At 39.3% G+C, this 20,373-nt stretch overlaps 1 protein-coding gene across 1 annotated transcript in view; it reads right to left on the reverse strand.

The window, feature by feature from the left end:
• The window catches only part of LOC120540506 (aminopeptidase N-like), a 94,830-nt gene extending 75,664 nt beyond the window's left edge, over nt 1–19,166 (reverse strand). Inside the window, 3 exon segments of the mRNA XM_039771347.1 lie at nt 5,266–5,402; nt 12,372–12,514; nt 18,580–19,166. Of these exon segments, the coding sequence (XP_039627281.1) occupies nt 5,266–5,402; nt 12,372–12,514; nt 18,580–19,166 (867 nt within the window).
• Nucleotides 19,167–20,373: the final 1,207 nt, after the last annotated feature.

The raw sequence follows: 20,373 nt of genomic DNA on the forward strand, positions 1-20,373 counted from the left end.
CTGGGCTTTCTTTGCTAAAGAGCTGGTGTTGTAGAACCAGATGAGGTTCTCTACCAAGTGGACACCCAGGAATTTGGTGCTATTGACGACCTCCACAGTTGAGCCATCAATGTTCAGTGGCAGACGGTCATTCTTGGTCTTCCTAAAGTCAACAATCATCTGCTTTGTTTTGTCTACTTTCAGAGACAGGCTTTATACCAGTCCGTTAACCGCTGCACCCTTTTCTCTGTATGCTGACTCATTGTTGTTGCTGATGAGACCCATCACAGTCGTGTCATTGGCGAATTTTATAATGTAATTAGAGCTGTACGTTGCTGCACAGTCATGTGTCAGCAGTGTGAACAATAATGGACTGAGCACACAGCCTTGAGGGGCTTCAGTGCTCAGTGTGGTGGTTTGGAGATGTTGTTCCCAAAAATGACTGACTGAGGTCTCTCAGTCAGGAAGTCCAGAATCCAGTTACAGTGGGAGGTGTTCAGTCCCAACACACTCAGCTTTTCCGTCAGGTGCTGAGTAATGATCATGTTGAATGCTGAGCTGAAGTGGATGAACAGCATTCAAATGTATGTGTCCTTATTGTCTTGATGAGCGAGAGCCAGATTGAGAGTGGTGGCTATTGCATCATCTGTTGAATGGTTCCGGCGATAAGCAAACTGCAGGGGATCCAATTAGGGGGGCAGCAGGGTTTTGATGTGCCTCATGACAAGCTTCTCGAAGCAGTTCATGATAATGGGAGTGAGTGCAATGGGACGGTAGTCATTAACGTTGGACACTTGTGACTTTTTTGGCACGGGAACTATGGTGGTGGTTTTGACTTGTTTGACTTGTCTTCAAAGTTGTTGCTATGTACTTAGTTTAAAAGTAAATATGTTTTAAGAAGTTTACACAGTGGACATTTAAAGTGAAATTTCAAAAGTAGTGTACTTCTCAGGAATGTCAAAGATATTAATTCATTCATTTTATCACATATTACCTGTACCCTCTATGTCCATAGTGAGTCACAATGACCACAAACCATCTTGATGGCTTTGGTACAAGACAGAAACCAAGATGCCCTGTCAACTCATTACATAGCACACTCATGCATAAATGAACAATCATTTATGCCTAACCAAACAACCCGACATGCTAATTTTTGGGATTATGGCAAGAAAACTCACAAAGATATGGGGAGTGTATACAATTTATATACTGCTCAAAAATATTAAAGAAACACTTTTTAATCAGAGAATAGCATCAAGTCAATGAAACTTGTGGGATATTGGTCTGGTCACTTAAGTAGCGGAGGGGGTTGTTAATCAGATTTAGCTGCTTTGGTGATAACGAAATTAAAAACAGGTGCACCAGATGAGCAATAATGAGATGTCCCCCAAAACAGAAATGGTTTAATAGGTGGAGGCCACTGACATTTTTCCCTCCTCATCTTTCCTGACTGTTTTGCATTTGGCAATGGTCAGTGTCACTACTGGTAGCATGAGGTGATACCTGGACCCTACAGAGGTTGCACAGGTAGTCCAACGTCTCTAGGATGGCATATCAATCAGTACCATTGCCAGAAGGTTTGCTGTGTCGCCCAGTACAGTCTCAAGGGCATGGAGGAGATTCCAGGAGACAGGCAGTTACTCTAGGAGAGCTGGACAGGGCCAGAGAAGGTCCTTAACCCATCAGCAGGACTGGTATCTGATCCTTTGGACAAGGAGGAACAGGATGAGCACTGCCAGAGCCCTATAAAATGACCTCCAGCAGGCCACTGGTGTGAATGTCTCTGACCAAAAAGTCAGAAACAAACTTCATGAGAATGCCCTGAGGACCAGACGTCCTCTATGCTCACTGCCTGGCACCATGGAGCTTGATTAGAATACCAGAATTGTCAGGTTCACCACTGGCACCCTGTGCTTTTCACAAATGAGAATAGGTTCACCCTGAGCACATGTGACAGACATGAAATAGTCTGATGAAGCCGTGTTGAACATTATGCTGCCTGTAACATCGTTCAGCATGACCAGTTTGGTGGGGGGTCAGTGATGGTCTAGGGAGGCATATCCATGGAGGGATGCACAGACCTCTACAGGCTAGACAACGGCACCTTGACTGCCATTAGGTATCGGATGAAATCCTTGGACCCATTGTCAGACCCTATGCTGGTGTAGTGAGTCCTGGGTTCCTCCTGGTGCACAACAATGCCCGGTCTCATGTGACGAGATTATGCAGGCAGTTCCTGGTACCATTGACTGACCCCCCACGCTCACTCGCCTGATCTCAATCCAATAGAACACCTCTGGGTGGGACATTATGTGTCGGTCCATCTGACACCTCAGACTGTCCAAGAGCTCAGTGATGCCCTGGTCCAGATCTGGGAGGAGATCCCCCAGGACACCATCCATCGTCTCTTTAGGATTATGCCCCGACATTGTCAGGTATGCATACAAACACGTGGATGCCATATAAACTATTAAGTACGATTTAGACTTGCTGCAATGAAATTTTGTCAGAATGGACTAGCCTGCCGCATCATTTTTTCACTTTGATTTTTGGGGTGTCTTTGAATTCAACCCTTTGTAAGTTGATAATTTACCACGTTGCCCAGTTCATATCAGTATGGATATCAAGCATGATTTTTTTCCCATTAAGATCTGATGTGTTTCAAAGTGTTCCTTTAATTTTTTTGAGCAGTTTTATATAGACATCAAATGAAGGTAACTGTTTTCAGATGCTAATAATAATGGTAGTATATGTAAGCAATACATGGTAATATTATATTCAGCCCAAAATCAGGTAGATGAAACTCTTCAAAAGAACATTAATATGAAATTACAAATCAGCCCCTTTCACTTGCCTTTCATGCAAAACATCACTCAGTTGTTTTTTAAGGCCAATAAAAGATGACTCACTACTTCAAATATTGTATGATGGACACAGGTTAGCTGGTCATGTGTTGGTTCGTTTTGTAACCCATTATTGTTTGGCTGCTAATTAATGAAAAAATAAGCATTTAAGGAATCTGAGACTTAACAGTAGAATTACCAAAACCTACAAAAGAACTCATAATCCCGGCCCACCTTAAATCCCTTTGCACCTCTCCGTCAACGTCTTTTGTGTTGTAAATGTGTCGATCAGCACAAGCAGCAAGCAACCTGCTATCTCGTCCCCCCACTAATGCAGAAAGGGCAGAAAGTTCTCTCAGCTCAAGTCTGTTTAGCTGTGTGTGAGTTGCCAGGAGGATAAATATTATATCATTATTTGGAATATATGCATTTAATGTGTGTTCCGTTATATACATGTCTACATTTTGTTAATTATTACTAACACATTAAAAACATTTCTGTTTTAATGATGTGTTTATATAGATTGTTGTAGACTCAGAACACGCATGAAATGCATGTATTCCAAATAAAAATATATTATTTTCCCTATACAACTCCAAGCACTTCACTCCGAGATTAACAGACTTGAGCTGGGAGAACTTTCTGCCCTTTCTGCGTTGGTAGGGGGACGAGATAGCTGGCTGCTTGCTGCTTATGCTGATCGACACATTTACAACACAAAAGATGCTAATAGAGAGGTGTGAACGGATTTAAGGTGGGTCGGGATTACAAGTTTTTTCATAGGCTTTGGTAATTCTAATGTTAAATAGCAATTCAATGAAAATTAAGACAAATGAGTTAATTAGCAGGAAAAGCTGGTCACTAATTAAAAAAAGGGTTAGAATGAAAACCTTAAGCCACTGGGGCCCTCCAGGAATGGAATTGGAGACCCCTGCTTTACATGGATAGGATAGTAGAAGGAACGGAACAGAGGCCATCTATGGTGACATCTTTAACATTTCTCTCACAGTGATTACTGCTTGCTTCAGACGGACAATAATTATGCCTGTTCCAAAGTGGACTGTCTGAATAAAGTACAGAATAGTGGCAGTCACTGCTTGGGACACATAGAACTGAATATTCCAGATAATCATGATCACCTCTAGTTTGCCTATCATCACAGCTGGTCCAGAGAGGATGCCTTATCCCTTGCACTTTATGTAAAGCTCGGAAATCAGAGTATTAAAACTGCTATGCCAGAGTTCATTTTTATTAACTACTTCTCAGTATTTAACACTACCAACCTCATCAACTCGGAACTCAGCACCACCCTCTGTTACAGGAGTTTGTATTTCCTGCCTCACAGATCTCAGCATGTATAGAGTGGCAGCATCACATCCACCTCCATCATTATATTTGCTGATGACACCAACCATAAAAGGCCTGATCATGCACAACCGAGAGTTTGTAGAGAAGATGTTTGCCTGCTTTCTCAATGGCATCAGAACAAAAATCTAACCTTTAAGGTCAACATATCTAAGGAGCTGATGATAGATGTCAGGAAGCAGAAGACAAGCAACACATCCTTGCATATTAGAGGGGCTAAGTGTTACAGGGTCAGCAGATAAACTAAAGTAGGTACAACATATTTTGTCTGTTGTTAAGAAGGCTTGGCAATACCTTTACTTCTTTGGACAAAACTCAGATTTGCTCATCTGTTCTAGAGTTGTGTGGTATATCAGTACTGGAAAAGTACCACAAAACCCAACTTTTAAAACAGTATGATACCAGCAGGTAGAATTTTTGGTACCAGAAGTTAACATCATTTCTGCCCCACCACCCCTTTCCATCAACACTTGTTAGTGTAGATGTGAAATAATGTCCTTTTTGTAGGCTTCATGAAATGAAACAACAGGCTTTGACACAATCAAGACTTTACGAGGGACTTCCATCCCCACCTGCATTGCTTCAACGCCATCAGGGATTCATGGCTATAAAGAGGGAAGCAGTGAGTGGTGCGGCGAGGTAGATGAGGGGGAGTTGGAGTTACCTGTAATTTGCTTTGGAACTGCTTTGGTACCAGTAGTGAGGTCTGAAAACTGATATTGGTACTAATTCAAAATGTTAGTACTGATCCAGCACTAATCTGCTCCCACTGGCACCCAGCTGCCTTCTGTTCAGGACATATACCATATACAGTGATGTTCACTGACATAGAAAGACAAACCGCATAATTAAAGACACTGCATATACAACATATGTATTGTACATACAGTAATTGTACAGTATATGCTGCTATATGTTTCATTGTATGTATTTATGCTGTTTTTTTGTGTGTTAATGTTTTAATTGGCATTGCATTAGTTTTAGTATTCTGAAGGGAAAAGAAAGTAAAGACTTTCATTGTACTAGGTATACATGACAACAAACTTGAACATTAAAAATATGTCGATCATATTACCTCTCCTCTGTCGTCCCCTGCAGATATCATCTTAAAGTCACAAATTATAAAGGCCAGAACATAGGTTGACATTTTCTCCGTTCCTTCAAATCTAGTGATTCTCCGCCTTCCACCTTCTAGGGTCTTGATAGCAGAGCCTGTTAAAAGACATTGCATGTGTGTAACTCAAGCCTGCAAGACTACCAACACACCAATACTATTGTGACAGGATCTACTGTATAAAAATCTCACTATGCTTTGTTGAGAAGTTTGTTAAGTCTTTATTATCAGGAAGAACACACAAGGGATAAACCTGTAATGCTGACCTGTCATAGAGCTCAACAGCTTGGCATGCGACTGAACCTCAATATGTCACTCAACTATGTTTCAGTTATGCTTTCTTCACTGACTGGTGTTCCTTCCAGGTATAGTTCCTGGCTTCTCAGGATAGATTTCCAGGTCCCAGTGACAATGAAATTAATTAAGTGGGTTCAATATATACTGGGTGGACATCAACTGTTTTTTTTCATGTGAAACTGCTCAAAGGAGTTGGATAACATCCTATTAAATGTGTCCCCTTAGCTTAATACATTATAAATTTAGTTAAAAACAAATCACTAAGCTGGGAGCAGGCTAGAAAATTCTCTCAAGTTACACTGAAAGCTTGAAGCACAGTTAGAATTCACACCTTAAGATTTATTCTTAGAGAAGTAGGTTTTTAACATAATGTCACCATCTAAGCTACTACCAAAACTGTTCTTGCATTATTTGTTATTTTGGATTGGGCATTTTATCATATTGCAGACTAATACTTTATTTTAAAATGAATCTGATTAAATAAAAATTGGACATTTACAGTGTTTAATTTATATTTATGTAAGTTTTTTGAACACCTAATGTGTCAGAAGCAACTGGCCCATTGACTGGTTACAACGCCTAAAAGCCATTTGTTTCTTGAATTTATTAATCAGTCTTGTGCTGCTCTCCTTGAGAGTTTTTTGACCTTCTCACACTGCTTCAGCTCCTTGATATTTGTGGATTTTCAAACATGTGCCTTTTTGCTTCAGGTCCTGCCACAGCATTTCAGTCAACTTTGACTAAGCCATTCCAAACTGAAAAACCTCATTTTCAGCAGTCCCTTGTAGATGTGGACTTCTTTGTGTGCTTCAAATTATTGCCATGCTTCCTCGTCTTAGGGACAAATGACCTGGCAGTCTCATAAAAAAATCCTCCGATACGGAGCAGAATTCAAGTCAACCAGGTCTTGATGCAGCACAACATTCCAAATCACAACACTGTCACCACCCTATTGGTCTTTGGTGTGATTCTTCTTAATGACTAATGAAGCTTTAGCTTTTCTAGGGTCATAATGTGGCTCATTAAGTTAAAAAATGTCAGGCTTTTACTCATCTGGCCATAGTTACAATTGTCAAATGTCAATTGTTTCAGATGTTCTGCAAAAGATTCAATCACATTTTGGCTATCTGAAGATGTTCTTATTAATGAGCAGTGGCTACTATAAACACTTAAACCAACTATTCCATATTTGTCCAGTTTTAATTTAATTGTTCAAGTAAAGGACTTTAAATCTGAGAATGCAGTTATTCACTCTGGGAGTTCCACAGGGTTCTGTTTTGGGGCTGCTTCTTTTTCTCATTTATATCTTCCCATTAGGTAACATCTTTTGACACCATGGCATTAAATTTCATTGTTACGCTGATGACACACAGCTTTATCTATCCACTAAATTCACTTCTGTTTTTTCTCCAAATACTCTTATGGCATGTCTCCAAGACATAAAGTCATGGATGACTCACAATTTTCTCCAAGTAAAAAGCAATAAAACTGAGGCGCTCCTCATTGGTTCTAGCTCTACACTTGCTAAGTTTAACCATTCTTCCATTTTAATTAACGGCATTATCATAAACATTCCTTCTCAGGTTAAGAGTTTGGGCATCATTCTAGACAGTACCACCTCTTTTTCTTCCCGTTGTGACAGATGGCTGGAGCCCATGATTGGCTGGGTCGCCTCTGCAGCATATGTACCAGGGGAGCAAGCATGGGAAACACAAATCTCCACCAGGACACAAGATGGCAGCCTCCCTGGGTTGCAGCGGTGCCTCGGACTCCCCCGGGGCTTCATGGGGGTTGGAGTTTTGTGCAGTCCTGTTGGGTTCTGCATGCACCACCAGGGGGTGCAGAACAAGTGCAGCCGGATGTCGGCAATCAAGCACCTGGAGCACTTCCAGGTGCCCAATAAAAGGAGCCAGCGACCAGCACTCAGGGCCAGAGTTGGGTGGAGGAGGATGAGGTTGCCTGGGAGGAGTGGTGGTGCAGGAGAAAAAAGCGTGTGGTGTGTTGGTGTTTTTTGGGACTGTGTTGTGGCTGGGGGACATGGTGAAAAAAATTAAAAGTTGATTTATTTTATATGTGTGCTTCCATGTCCAATTTGTGTAGGGGTCGGGTGCATATATAGTGCCTTATTACACCATATAAGAATGTTTCTCGGACTGCCTTCTTCCATCTCCGAAACACTTCTAGACTTCGCCCTGCCCTAGTCACCTCACGTATAGATTACTGTAATGCTATACTTTCTGGCATCCCATAAAATCTTATCCATCTCTTACAACTTGTTCAAAATTCTGCTGCTAGGATAATAACCTGTTCTAAATCTATTGAACATATCACACCTCTTCTCTCCCAGCTTCACTGGCTCCCTGTTAACTACCGAATACAATCCGACATACTGCCCCTAACATTTAAAGCTCTCCACAGCATCACTCCTCCCTACCTCACTGATCTCCTACAGACTTACACTCCTCTCTCTCTCTCTCTCAGATCCTCATCTGCAGCTCTACTTTCTGTACCACACATCAAACTCTGTTAAATGGGAGCTCCAGCATTCTCTAATTGTGCCCTTCAACTCTGAAATCGTCTTCCCTCTCATATCCATCAACTCGACTCAATAACACAATTTAAAACTGCCCTCAAAACGTATCTCTTCAAACTGGCATACCAATTATGAATTAAACACTGTTACTGTCTGTTATCTTTGATGTTTGCTACTACCTCTGTACCTTATTGCTATTTGATTGTATTGTCCTTTTTGTTTTTATTACTAAGTACTGAGTATTAAAATCAATTATTAATTAAAATGTATTATTAATATTATTATTATTAATTCTAAGGAAATATGTGAGTTTATTTGAAAAATGTTACATGTTACATGTGGAGATATTGTTGCTATCCCCATAGTTTTAATTAATTTTGTCTCAGGTCTTTCTCACATGGACAGGCTGGCTGGAAATTTCATTTGCTGGTCCTCCAGATCTTGAAAAATCTCATTCTCTTGTTTATCAGGCTACATATCTTTTTTTAGAGTTTATAAATTTTCTTTGGTTATGGCATGATGCACCTCTAGAACTTATTATAGTACTGGCAGCTGTAGCTTGGCAGACAGGGGTAAAGTTAAACAGGCTAATTTTATCTGGAGATGGCCAAAGTCTGGCTTTATTATTAACTGACTATCCAAGCAGGTGACCCTAACTATCAGATGGATTTATCAATTCACAAGGTTGGAGGAATGGTTACTTTTTCCACATTCAATAATTAAAATTACAAATACCAACCAAACCAATTGTATGGAAAAAGCCCAAAAGTTTAGGCTTGATTGTCTTCTGTGAACAATAACAACACACTAAGAGACCAGGCAGGGGTCACAGGTACTGTGTGAGTGTGTAGGCTATAATGGAGGAAAGTGTGTAGGCTATAATGGAGGAAAGGGTGATGACCAGAGCTGCAGGGGGTTTATATAATTCAGGACAGGAGCTACGCCATTCAGATCTCTAGTAGTGTATGCACTGGAAATCGGAATGTTTTAGCCTTGTCAACAGCCTTGTGCTATCACCAACAGGGGACAGTATGCGTGAAACAATAATCATGGTTAAGAAACTAAGCGAGAGAATCAGTAACTAGAGCCAAGGAGAAAGACAAAAATCCTAGTCAGACCAGAAAAAGAATTCATAGCTAGAAAGCCTTTAAACATAGCAATAAACAATAACAACACTAAAGTTTAAGATAACTCTACATTTACAAACAAACCAGGAAGTCCAAAGGGGTGACCTTGACACCACCTCTAACATAGCAACCATCAACATTAAAATCCCAAAATTGTGGTACCTATAGAAAAAAACAAAATGGTGCTGTGGATTAGTACATAAATACCTAACATAAGTAAAGATGCATTGGATTCCTGGGACTCAAAAATCCCCAAAATCATGTTTAAATTATTTTTAGATCCCTTAGGAACTACTGTATATAAAAAAGTTCAAACTGAAAGTCAAATCAAGACAGTATTAGTCATGATTGTGAAAAGTGACAATAACTCTGTCCAATTCAGTACTTCTATTGTGTCAAAGAGCAAGCTCACCTCGTGGCAAGCTGTACTCAACAGCACTGTTTAAGCACCCAGACATAGCCAGTGAGCATGTGAGTGCATTGGCCAATCAGAGGCATTCATGTCATGTGACTACTTGCAGCCGGTGGTGCTGAAGGCTTTTTTTTAGAGATCTGATCTCTAGCAACATCTTTTAAGAAGTGTGAATTTCTCTCCATCTTGCTGCAGCTTCTAACAAATTTGAGGAGTATGTGACACTGAACATGTTGTTTTAGAACCAAACCCAACATTACCATCTGTCAATTTTCAATTATTTGGGTTTCAACAGAGATATATTTGATCAAAAAGCATACTACGAAAAGTGTGCAAAATGACCGCTATAGCACCACCCTCAAATACAATGAATCTATACAAGCATCAAAAATTCAACCACATAGTGCAGTATGAGGAGCGTGTGAAAGCCAAGCAAGAAGTGCAAACTCACAGTAATGTTATGGCTCAAGAACAAACAGCCATTACTGGTTTACTCAATAAAGCATCTCTGTGTCCAGCAGGCGCTCAAAGGCAAATTGAGATAATAGAAGCCATCACATTTTATTTGGCTTTGATTAACAGTATTTACAGCACTTTTAAAAAATGATCAACATCCTGTAAAAGAAATCCATCCTCACCCACTGCAATTCTTTTCCCAACTCGCATTACAATTGTTCTAATTGTAATGGGTGTGAAACAACCAGCACATTATTGTTAAATTAAACTATGGAACCTTACCGAATTCTGATGGTTCATTATACTGATATGGAATTTACCTTAAAGACAGATTCTTGCAAACAGCATACTTTCCTAAGACCATACAAGGGACACAAATGCTCAAGGATTGAGAGACACGTTGGGACTAGCAGGAGAAGTAAAAATTTTATATCACTAAAGATATTGGTACAAATGTAGCAAATGGATTTGCTATCAAAGAGTCCAGGGATTTGGCCATATGCTGCACTTAGAAATTGGTGAGCACCCTACCATGTGGCTATGCTGTTACAATATTACCATATCTTATGTACAATCCTTTATTATAATGATGCAGTAGTCACAAAGACAGAAAGGTATCATAGCAGGCAGTAGCATCTCTTAAAAGTGTGTAGCCAGGAACCTGCCCTGGTCTACGTATGTGTGTCTGCCTGTCTCTGCTGGCATCACAATCATTACAATGCACAAAATAATCATTAGGCTTCAGTTACCTTGTGCTACTGAGCTCCTCAATTTATAATAGAAGTTTTAGCTTTTATTTTCGTTCAGTGTGAAGTCTTCTGTTCAGTTTCTTTTGTTCTCTCCCTATAACCTCAATGGGGCTTTAAAGTGCACAGACTGGAGGAATTGGGAGTAGGTGATTTAGGAAGAAGCACTTTGGCCTCACTACAGACTTTTTAACAAGTGGTTCCCAGACGTATCTTCTTGTTTGAGAATCACGTCTGGCCCTCCGAGACTAGTGGCAAGCATGATGGAGGGCTGGGTTATGACTCCAAGAGGAGGATACGCTCTCGTCAGTTGAATAGTTGAAAAGTGCAGCATGCTAGAGTCGGAGAGGCCATGGGAGCTGCTTGAAGGATGGAGGCTCAGACACAGTGGCATCTGCTGATAGGCAAGGAGGCCTGGGAAGTGCAGAACCTGGAAGAGGAGGCAGTTTGGTTCTGTGGTGACCAGAGGAGATGGCAGACCATTTTGAGGTGAGCTGCATCAGGGGCGCTCCCATTGTCCTGATGAGGACACTAAAAGAGTAAAGAAGGTGCGCAATTGGTTTTACCTCTCCACTTTAGGATTTTAACATATTTATTGGGTTTCTATTATTGTTTTGAACAGCCTGAGACACTGGCATTGTTTTTAATAGAATTTATTGAACAATTTATTTTTTGAAAAGAACACTGCACTACATGAGTACTTTACTTCACTATTTTTATAATAAACTCTTATTCTTTTGACAAAAAAGTTTTGCTTGTTTGTTCCCTTGACCTGGTCCTGTCAGGATGTTGATCAAGGCTACAGCTCTGCGGTGTCTCACACAGGAAAGGCAAAACTCCCAAAATGGTGACTAAAAAAATCCTCAAAATGGCGATGCAATGATATTATTAAAATGAACAGTACAAATATTGATAACTGTAAAACAATATCAGTTCACAATACAATAAAAAAAATAGAATTAGGGAGGTAAAACATTTTAGATTTATTACAGTTATGTATGTAGAATAGAGTACTATACATACAGTTACCAACACAAACCATTCATTACATTGCAATTATATTAATGTAAACTAATAATTGCAGTTATAATATTAGGGCAATGATAGGCAATTATGACTTTTATGATCATACACCACAAACTCACACAAACAAGCCTTTACATTCACTCAGAGCCTGTTTAGAATTTCAAGCAATGTGACTAAAATAACTTTGAAGATGTGGGAGGAAAGCCAGAGTACATGGAGTATACATGGATAAAATTCCATATTGATATGGGGGCAATGTGCAGACCCCACACTGCCAGTGACCATACAATGGTTTCAATGCAGAGCCCTACACTGTTCTTAAATATTTCACTTTTTAATTAAAAAAAAAATCTTGAGAGATCATTTCGTTGGCCGCAATTCACACAAAGCATGATTGCACAACCTGTGAAAAGATAACTGGTATGACAGATAACACATCTCATATGCTAGCCCCTTTTCCCCTCACTTACTTATGTTTAGGGTGTTGGACAGCGCTGTGATATTGGTCTCATGGATCAGAGTTATATTGTATTTGGCCTTCATAGATGGCTCATCAAAGCATGGAAATGTCTTTCTTGCACTTGTAGGTTGCATCTGGGTAGTGGCCATGATTCTGGAAAAGAAAGCATACAGGAAAAAGTTAGAGAAAAAGCTAAAATTCATTCATATCACCTGAAAAAAGATCTACAAGTACAATTTTATTTAATGTTTCATTCAGTCTGCTGCTCTTGTTTTCTAGTATTGCCTTGAGGTGCAGCTGACATAGAGCCAATCTGTCATGTCTGTGTTTAGAAAACTGACCCAAGGACGTTTTGTTAATATCACTTCAGTTTCAATGAGTATATTACTTTGAGTGATTGTTGGATCGTTGGATGTTCTCTACTTGGCTGTAGGACATGTGGAGTTTGCTATTGTTAGTTTCACACCTGGGCCTTCACAGTTGATACTCGTTTATGAAAATAAATCACACGTTCAAAGATGGAATAACTAAATCAAGTAACTACTTGAGGCACTAAACTTAAGGATAACCCCGAATGGAGGTCATGACCTCAACAGAAACTTTACTTATAGACATTGTGATGGACGGCAGACATGGGCTAGCATCCCAAATGGGATGGTGCATGATTCATTACCTGGCTGGGAGGTTGCTGTACTGAATGGGCGAGAAGAAAGGGAGGTTAGTTGTTCTCAGCCTTTGCCAGGAGGTTGGCAGAAGGTGGCAACCACTGAATGAATATGCTAGCTTCCCAGGGGGGGAGAGAAAGAGAGCAGGCTTGATCTATACCTAATCTATCCTCTTAATCTTTATAATTATAACTACCAATGTAATAATAAGCTGCATGGCAACAACTCTAGGGGAAATAGGAAATTAAGGCCGAGGCTGTCTCACTCCCAGTTAAGACTATAAAATGACATCAAAAACTCAGAATCAATGTCTCCATGATGGGACAGTTAACTTCGTGAGCTGGAATGTTAAAGGCCTGAATCACGAATTAAAGAGAAAGAAAGTACTCTCTCACCTAACAGGTCTAAACGCTAAAATAATATTTTTACAGGAGACCCACTTACTAAGCAAGGATCAGTTCCGGCTGCAAAAAGACTGGACTGGCCAAATGTTCCATTCTAGTTTTACAAAGAAAACTAGAGTTGTGGGAATTCTCATACATAGAACAGTACCATTTGTAGCATCAGATGTAGTATTGGATCCTGAAGGGAGATATGTAATGATCATGGGAGACTTATCTAACTGTAAAATGATCTTGATAAATGTTTATGCACCTAATGTTGATGATAAGGAATTTATACAAAATTTATTTGCATCCATTCCCAATCTGAACACTCATAAAATTATAATGGCTGGGGATTTTAATTGTGTTCTAAATCCACTTTTAGATAGGACTTCTTCCACAGGGGGAACAGTATCTAACACCGCAAAGATAATTACAAAGTTTATAACTGATCACAACTTATCAGATCCCTGGAGGTTTTTAAACCCAAATTCAAGAACATATTCTTTCTACTCACCAGTACATCATTGCTACTTCAGGATTGTTGTGATGGGAGATTTTACATATAACTTGATAAATGTTTTGTATGTCTTTATTTATAATTTAGGCAAACCAAGTGGTGAGAGGTATTCGTGTTTGCACAACCCCCAACCCTTTTTATGACTGTCTCTTTGTAATTTTATGACAGGATTTGGGGGGATGCGTCTTAAACCAGTTTGATCCCCCACACAAAGCCAGGTTAGCTTAACATATGCTCTTAGGGGGGTTGCAGGTGTTAAATGTACTATTGCTCCCATTGGTCTGAGATATGGCTGTTTGGAATTGGCTTGTCTCAGAGGCCTTTAAGTACCATGATGTCCTATTGGTTCTAGGAATTGGAGAGAACATCTATAAATGTGCTTGCTCAACCACATTCTCTCTCTCTGACCCACATATGATGAAGAAGCATCTCTCTCTCACCAACATATGATGAAAGAAGCATCTCTCTTGCTAACCTGTGAGGATGAAGACAACACAATGAAGAGCACAGCTCAGCAGCCATATTGAACAGACATGTGGCTGAAAGCTGAGCACCAACGATGCCTTAACTAGAGACATTTTAAGTAACTGCAAGTCTGTGTGCCACCTGAATTACACATCACCATTTTATCAGGTTGTATGGTTGCCAATATTCAAATGTACTTTGCATTTTGTTATTATTTATGAATATTATCAGTAATACATTATTTTATGTGTAACTTAACTCCTGCTTGTCTTTTTACTACATCTAATTGCCTGAGGTTATAGATATAGAAGGGAAGGTGGGGATAAGTTTTATAGAATAATACCTTATAAATAGTGGTAAGTCTGTGAGATTAGGCACTCTAAGGCTACATATTAATAATACAATAGGGGAAAGTAGAGCAATATATATTACTCTACCAAGATAAAACAAGGATTGACTACTTCTTTATAGACCATAACTTCTTGCCTATGATTAAATCTTGCAAATACGATGCTATTGTTATTTCTGACCATGCACCTATGATCTTGGAGCTAAAATTACTAAGCCCCATACACTCACCACGCAGATGGTGTCTCAACCTGCTTCTATTAGCAGATGAGAATTGTACGGAAATTATATCCAAACAAATCAAATTCTTTCTAGAGACAAATACATCCTCCGAGATCTCTGCAGGAATACTCTGGGAAACTCTTAAGGCCTTCTTAAGAGGACAGATTATCTCATATCTTTCCCACAGAAATAAATTCGAAGCCAAGAAAGTAGCAGAGATAAAAAGTGAAATTACTAGAATAGATGAAGAACATGCCAGACTACCAAGCGAGACTCTACATAGGAAAAGGCAGGCTCTACATTCAGAACTAAACCTCTTGACAACTAAAGAAACTGAACAACTAATTTATAAATCCAGACATCATTACTATGAACATGGAGAGAAAACTAATAAGCTTTTAGCTCAACAAATTCACAAGCAAGAAAGGTGCAACACAATCTCAGTAAGCACTAACGCGAACAGAGATAAAATCGTCGACCACAAAAATATAATGCACACTTTCAGAGACTACTATAAATCCCTATATACTACTGAGTTTAAAGAAGACAATGCACAATCTAATGTATTTCTGGATACTGTACATTACAAATACCACAAATAGGCACTTTTAGTGGGGAGGAACTTGAGAAACCTCGGGCGTTATCAGAATTAATAGATGCTATAAAGTCATTCCAAGGCGGGAAAGCAGCAGGCCCTGATGGCTACCCTGCAGAATTTTACAAGAAATTCTCTGCTCAGCTAGCTCCTCTCCTATTAGCAACATTTACAGAAGCCAGAGATAACCAATCTCTTCCTCAAACCTTTCGCCAAGCACTAATCACTGTTTTTCCAAAACAAAATAAGGATTATTACAATGTGCATCATACAGACCAATTTCACTTCTGAATAACGACATTAAAATACTCTCTAAAATCATAGCTAGAAGGATGGAGAAAGTGCTCCCTCGGTAATATCACAAGACCAAACTGGATTTATTAGGGGCCGACACTTATCTTCAAATCTTCAACGCCTGTTTAATGTAATATACTCACCAACTAAATCAAACACCCCAGAAATATTATTATCATTGGATGCAGAAAAAGCATTCTACATGATTGAATGGAAATACCTTTTTACTACATTGGAGAAGTTTGGGTTTGGCCCGAACATTTGTCCATGGATTAAATTACTGTATACTAACCCAGAAGCTTCAGTTTGCATCAACAACATTTGCTCAGACTACTTTAAACTAGAACATGGTACTAGACAAGGATGCCCCTTGTCACTGCTGCTGTTTGCAATTGCCATTGAACCACTGGTAATACATTGTCAAAATGCTGATCAGATAAAGGGGATTAGCAGAGAAGGACTGGAACAGAAAATTTCATTATATGCAGATGATATGGTACTGAATAGAATTAATCTGAATAAAAGTGTACTCTTTCCAGTGAATTCTCAAGCATATAATATTAGATTAGATACCCTATCTTTTATCATTGCAGAACAGTTTAAATACCTAGGGTACACATCACAAGTAAACATAAAGCTCTTTATCAACAAAATTTCGCTGTCTGCATGGAAAAAATTAAGCAAGACTTGCATAGATGGTCAACCCTTCATCTCACACTAGCTGGAAGAATTAACACTGTTAAGATGAATATTCTTCCTAAGCTCCTTTTTTTATTTCAAAACATTCCAATATACATTAATAAATCATTCTTTAAGCAATTAGATTCAACAATAACCTCATTTATTTGGAATTCAAAACATCCACGCATCCAAAGAGCGACCCTACAAAGACAAAAGGCAATAGCTCTACCTAACTTCCAGTTTTATTACTGGGCAGCAAATATACAGGCGATAAGAACCTGGACACAAATAGAAGAACATACACAGGCTTGGACCACAATAGAAGTAAAATCCTGCAGTACTTCTTTGTATTCCTTGCTCTGTGCTCCAATAAACACACGTTATCGGCAATATACTAATAACCCAATTGTGCTCCACTCACTTAGAATCTGGAACCAATGTAGAAAGCATTTTAAGACGGAGAAGCTTCTATCTGTGGCACCTCTGCAAGAGAACCACCTCTTTCAACCTTCTCAAACATATGAAGTTTTTAATATCTGGAAAAATTTGGAATTAACTTGCTTAGAGATCTTTATATAGACAACGTCTTTGCATCCTATGAACAATTACATTCCAAATTTAACATTCCAGCTACACATTTCTTTCACTATCTTCAAATCAGGAACTTTGTTAAACAGAACCTTCCAGATTTTCCTCATCTTGCACCCTCATCCATGCTGGAAAAATATTGCTCAATCTCAAGGACTTAGACTCCATCTCTACAATATATAAAATCATTTTACAATCCCTCCCTTTCAAAGATCCAAGAGGACACTGGGAAAAAGATCTCTCAATTAATATATCAGAAAAAGAATGGAAAGTAGCAATGCAGAGAATTCACTCGGGCTCCATATGTGCAAAGCATATAATTATACAACTCAAAATTATATATCAAGCACATCTGTCTCGACTAAAACTCTCAAAATGTTTCCAGGGCATGATCCAACCTGCGAATGCTGCAACCAAGTCCCAGCCTCACTGGGTCACATGTTCTGGGCCTGCACCAAATTAACATTATTCTGGACAAAAATTTTTAATTACCTTTCAGATAGCCTTGGACTCACAATCCCTCCTAACCCATTAACAGCTGTGTTTGGGGTTCTTCCAGAGGGGTTTAAAGTGGAGAAGGACAAACAAATTGCGATTACATTCACTACACTTTTGGCACGCAGACTTATTCTGATAAACTGGAAGAACCCAAACTCTTTTAAGTCTGTGGGAAACCGATGAGTTATACTATTTGAAATTGGAAAAAATCAAATACTCAGTTAGAGGATCCGTACATACAATATTTTTAAAAACATGGCAGGATCTAATCAGTAATATTTTAAAATAAGCTCATAAAGCACAGAGAATTTATTAATTAAGGTATGTTTACAAGCCTTAAATTTCTTAGCGCTTAAAAGCGTTTGGCTTGCTCTCTCTCTCAGGGTTGGGGATCGATTTGTCCTTAACTCAATTTTTCTTTTTGTAAAACTTGATTAATTTGTATGGATTGCAATAAAATTAATAATAATAAAAAAAAAGAATATGCTAACTTCCCAATATGGATGGACCAAAATTCCTTACCTCGCTGGAAGACCAGTGTAATGAAGGGACAGTGAGAGACGATCTATTCAGACCTGTGTCTCCCCCAATATCCTAGATTTTAATTATCCTTTTTGTGGGAAAGCCAGGCATGTTGTAAACTTACAAAACAATGTTACAAAAAGCAGCTGACTGCCATCAGAAATCAAATGGAGGTGCAAATTGTCCAACTTTGTCACAATATAATCAAGGCAGCCAATCCGATTGGCCTATGTTCCTGTTTCTCAATTAAATGCAACAAATATATACGAACAAATACAGAACATATTGAGAATTATTCTTGTACAACGTCAAAAGAACTTGTAAGGAGAATGGGAGATGACTGTGATGGAGGACTTCTTCAAAGAAATTCAGCATACATAAAGCCCATGAGGATGAAGTAAAGGAATGTAATAAGCCCAAAACAGACGTTCACTTACTTTTTTACTCCCTTTTCCATGTATTCAGTTCTGTAAAGGCCGCTCCCTCCGTCTGACAGCTCCCCACTAAATTCAGTGTACAGGTCATAGATTTTTCTAGGTATCAGGTCCTCTTTGAGCTCAACTGTCAGGTACTGAGTATCCTTTGTGAAAAAGGTACTCTTAATCTTTGGTTGGCTTGGAACATCTCGTCCACTCAGCTTTGCATAAAATCCATCAAATGTGACCAAATTCAGCTTGTAACTGTGAATGACAATGATATTTGTCTTTTTAATGCATCGAAAAGAGACGCTGGAGCTCCCCTTGAAAATGTACTGGCCACTGGATTCGGGAATCAGCCGAGGCCATAGAGTTACGGAGTACTTCTCTGGTGCCAATGTGTCCGGCAGCCTTATCTCGCTCCACTGGCCCCACGGAGTTGTAGGTGTCGTGCTGGTGGGAATATCCTCAGGTGCCACTGTTGCATTGTGTGTCTCCCTGTATTGTGAGTAGCCCACTAATAAGGCAACAAATGAAGCCAAGGTGGTAGCTGCTAAAAGAATGACAATGCCAGCTAGGCATTTGCTTATCAGGGTTTTCTTCCCCATGCTAGAGAGAGTCGGTCAGAGGAGACACATTAAGGAGCTTTTCTGCGTGTCGTCTGCTGTGCAAGAGTCTCACCCTTAGTTGCTACACATACTGTACATACTTCTGGTTAATGGGTGAAGTATTAAATGTGAAAGGTTGCTCATAAATAATAAAAGGAGACATGCCTGCCAGTTCTTGCAACTCCTTCACATCCTTATTATCAACGGATCATAAAAATGTTTTTTTTTTCTCTTTCTTCCTGTCTTGAAAAGGATCTTGAAGAAGTTTCAGATTTCAAACTGGTTACATTTTTTTGAAAAACAAGAGTAAAATTATTTTGGAAATATAAAATAGGTGCCCACTTACGAGAATTTCCCAATTTTTAGGTATTTATTAATACATTTTTTTCTTAGTGTATTCACTAGACTTAATATTTGCTTGTTTTCCACTCCTGCAGCGCCGTCTTTTTATTTACACCAACAAAAGCTTACATTTCACTATAAGATGGGATTGCTTTGCTTTAATAGTTTAAATTCTAAGCCATATAGAATTGCAGCAAGTTTTGGGTAGCATTGACACAACACTGGCGTTCAATTACAATTACAGAGTATTCTTCCAGTATTGACATGAAGTCCATTAAGTCCATCCACTGTTTTTTTAATCTGCTTAGTGCAATTCAAGTTTGATGGGGTCCAGAGTCTATTCCAGCCACATTATACACAAGTCCAGAATCACTTTAGGGCATTTTCACATGCACATTCGCTCTCACTTATACTGACCCAAATTAAACTTGCCAATCAACCTGATATGAATGTCTTGGGGTTCTGAGAAGAAAACAGAGCACCTGAAGTAAACCACAGGATGTTAGTTCTCCCCAAGCTAGAGAACCCATAATCCTGGATAAGGAAAAAAGGGGCCATGATACTGGACTGTCTAAGGTTAATACAGGATGTCTAGTCCCATAAGGGGCTCAAACAGCCAGCGACAGCTAGAGGGAGCTCTAGGTTGGCATTTCTGTTACAGTCATGGACTTGTACACAGTCTGGAAGTAATGCTGGCTGAACCATTGGTGTCTCCATGTAGTGCTTTATAGTTGGCCTCCTATTGAGGGTTTGAGGGGAGTTTAGAGCTGTGAGTCGAGTAGGAACATTCAGGCAACAGTTGGAAGAAACAGAGGCCAGAAGACAATGAAAGAGAGTGAGAAGGGGAGCATTGTGGGTAATAGTA

This window comes from Polypterus senegalus, chromosome 12, assembly GCF_016835505.1.
Source record: "Polypterus senegalus isolate Bchr_013 chromosome 12, ASM1683550v1, whole genome shotgun sequence".
In the NCBI taxonomy this organism is placed as follows: domain Eukaryota; kingdom Metazoa; phylum Chordata; class Cladistia; order Polypteriformes; family Polypteridae; genus Polypterus; species Polypterus senegalus.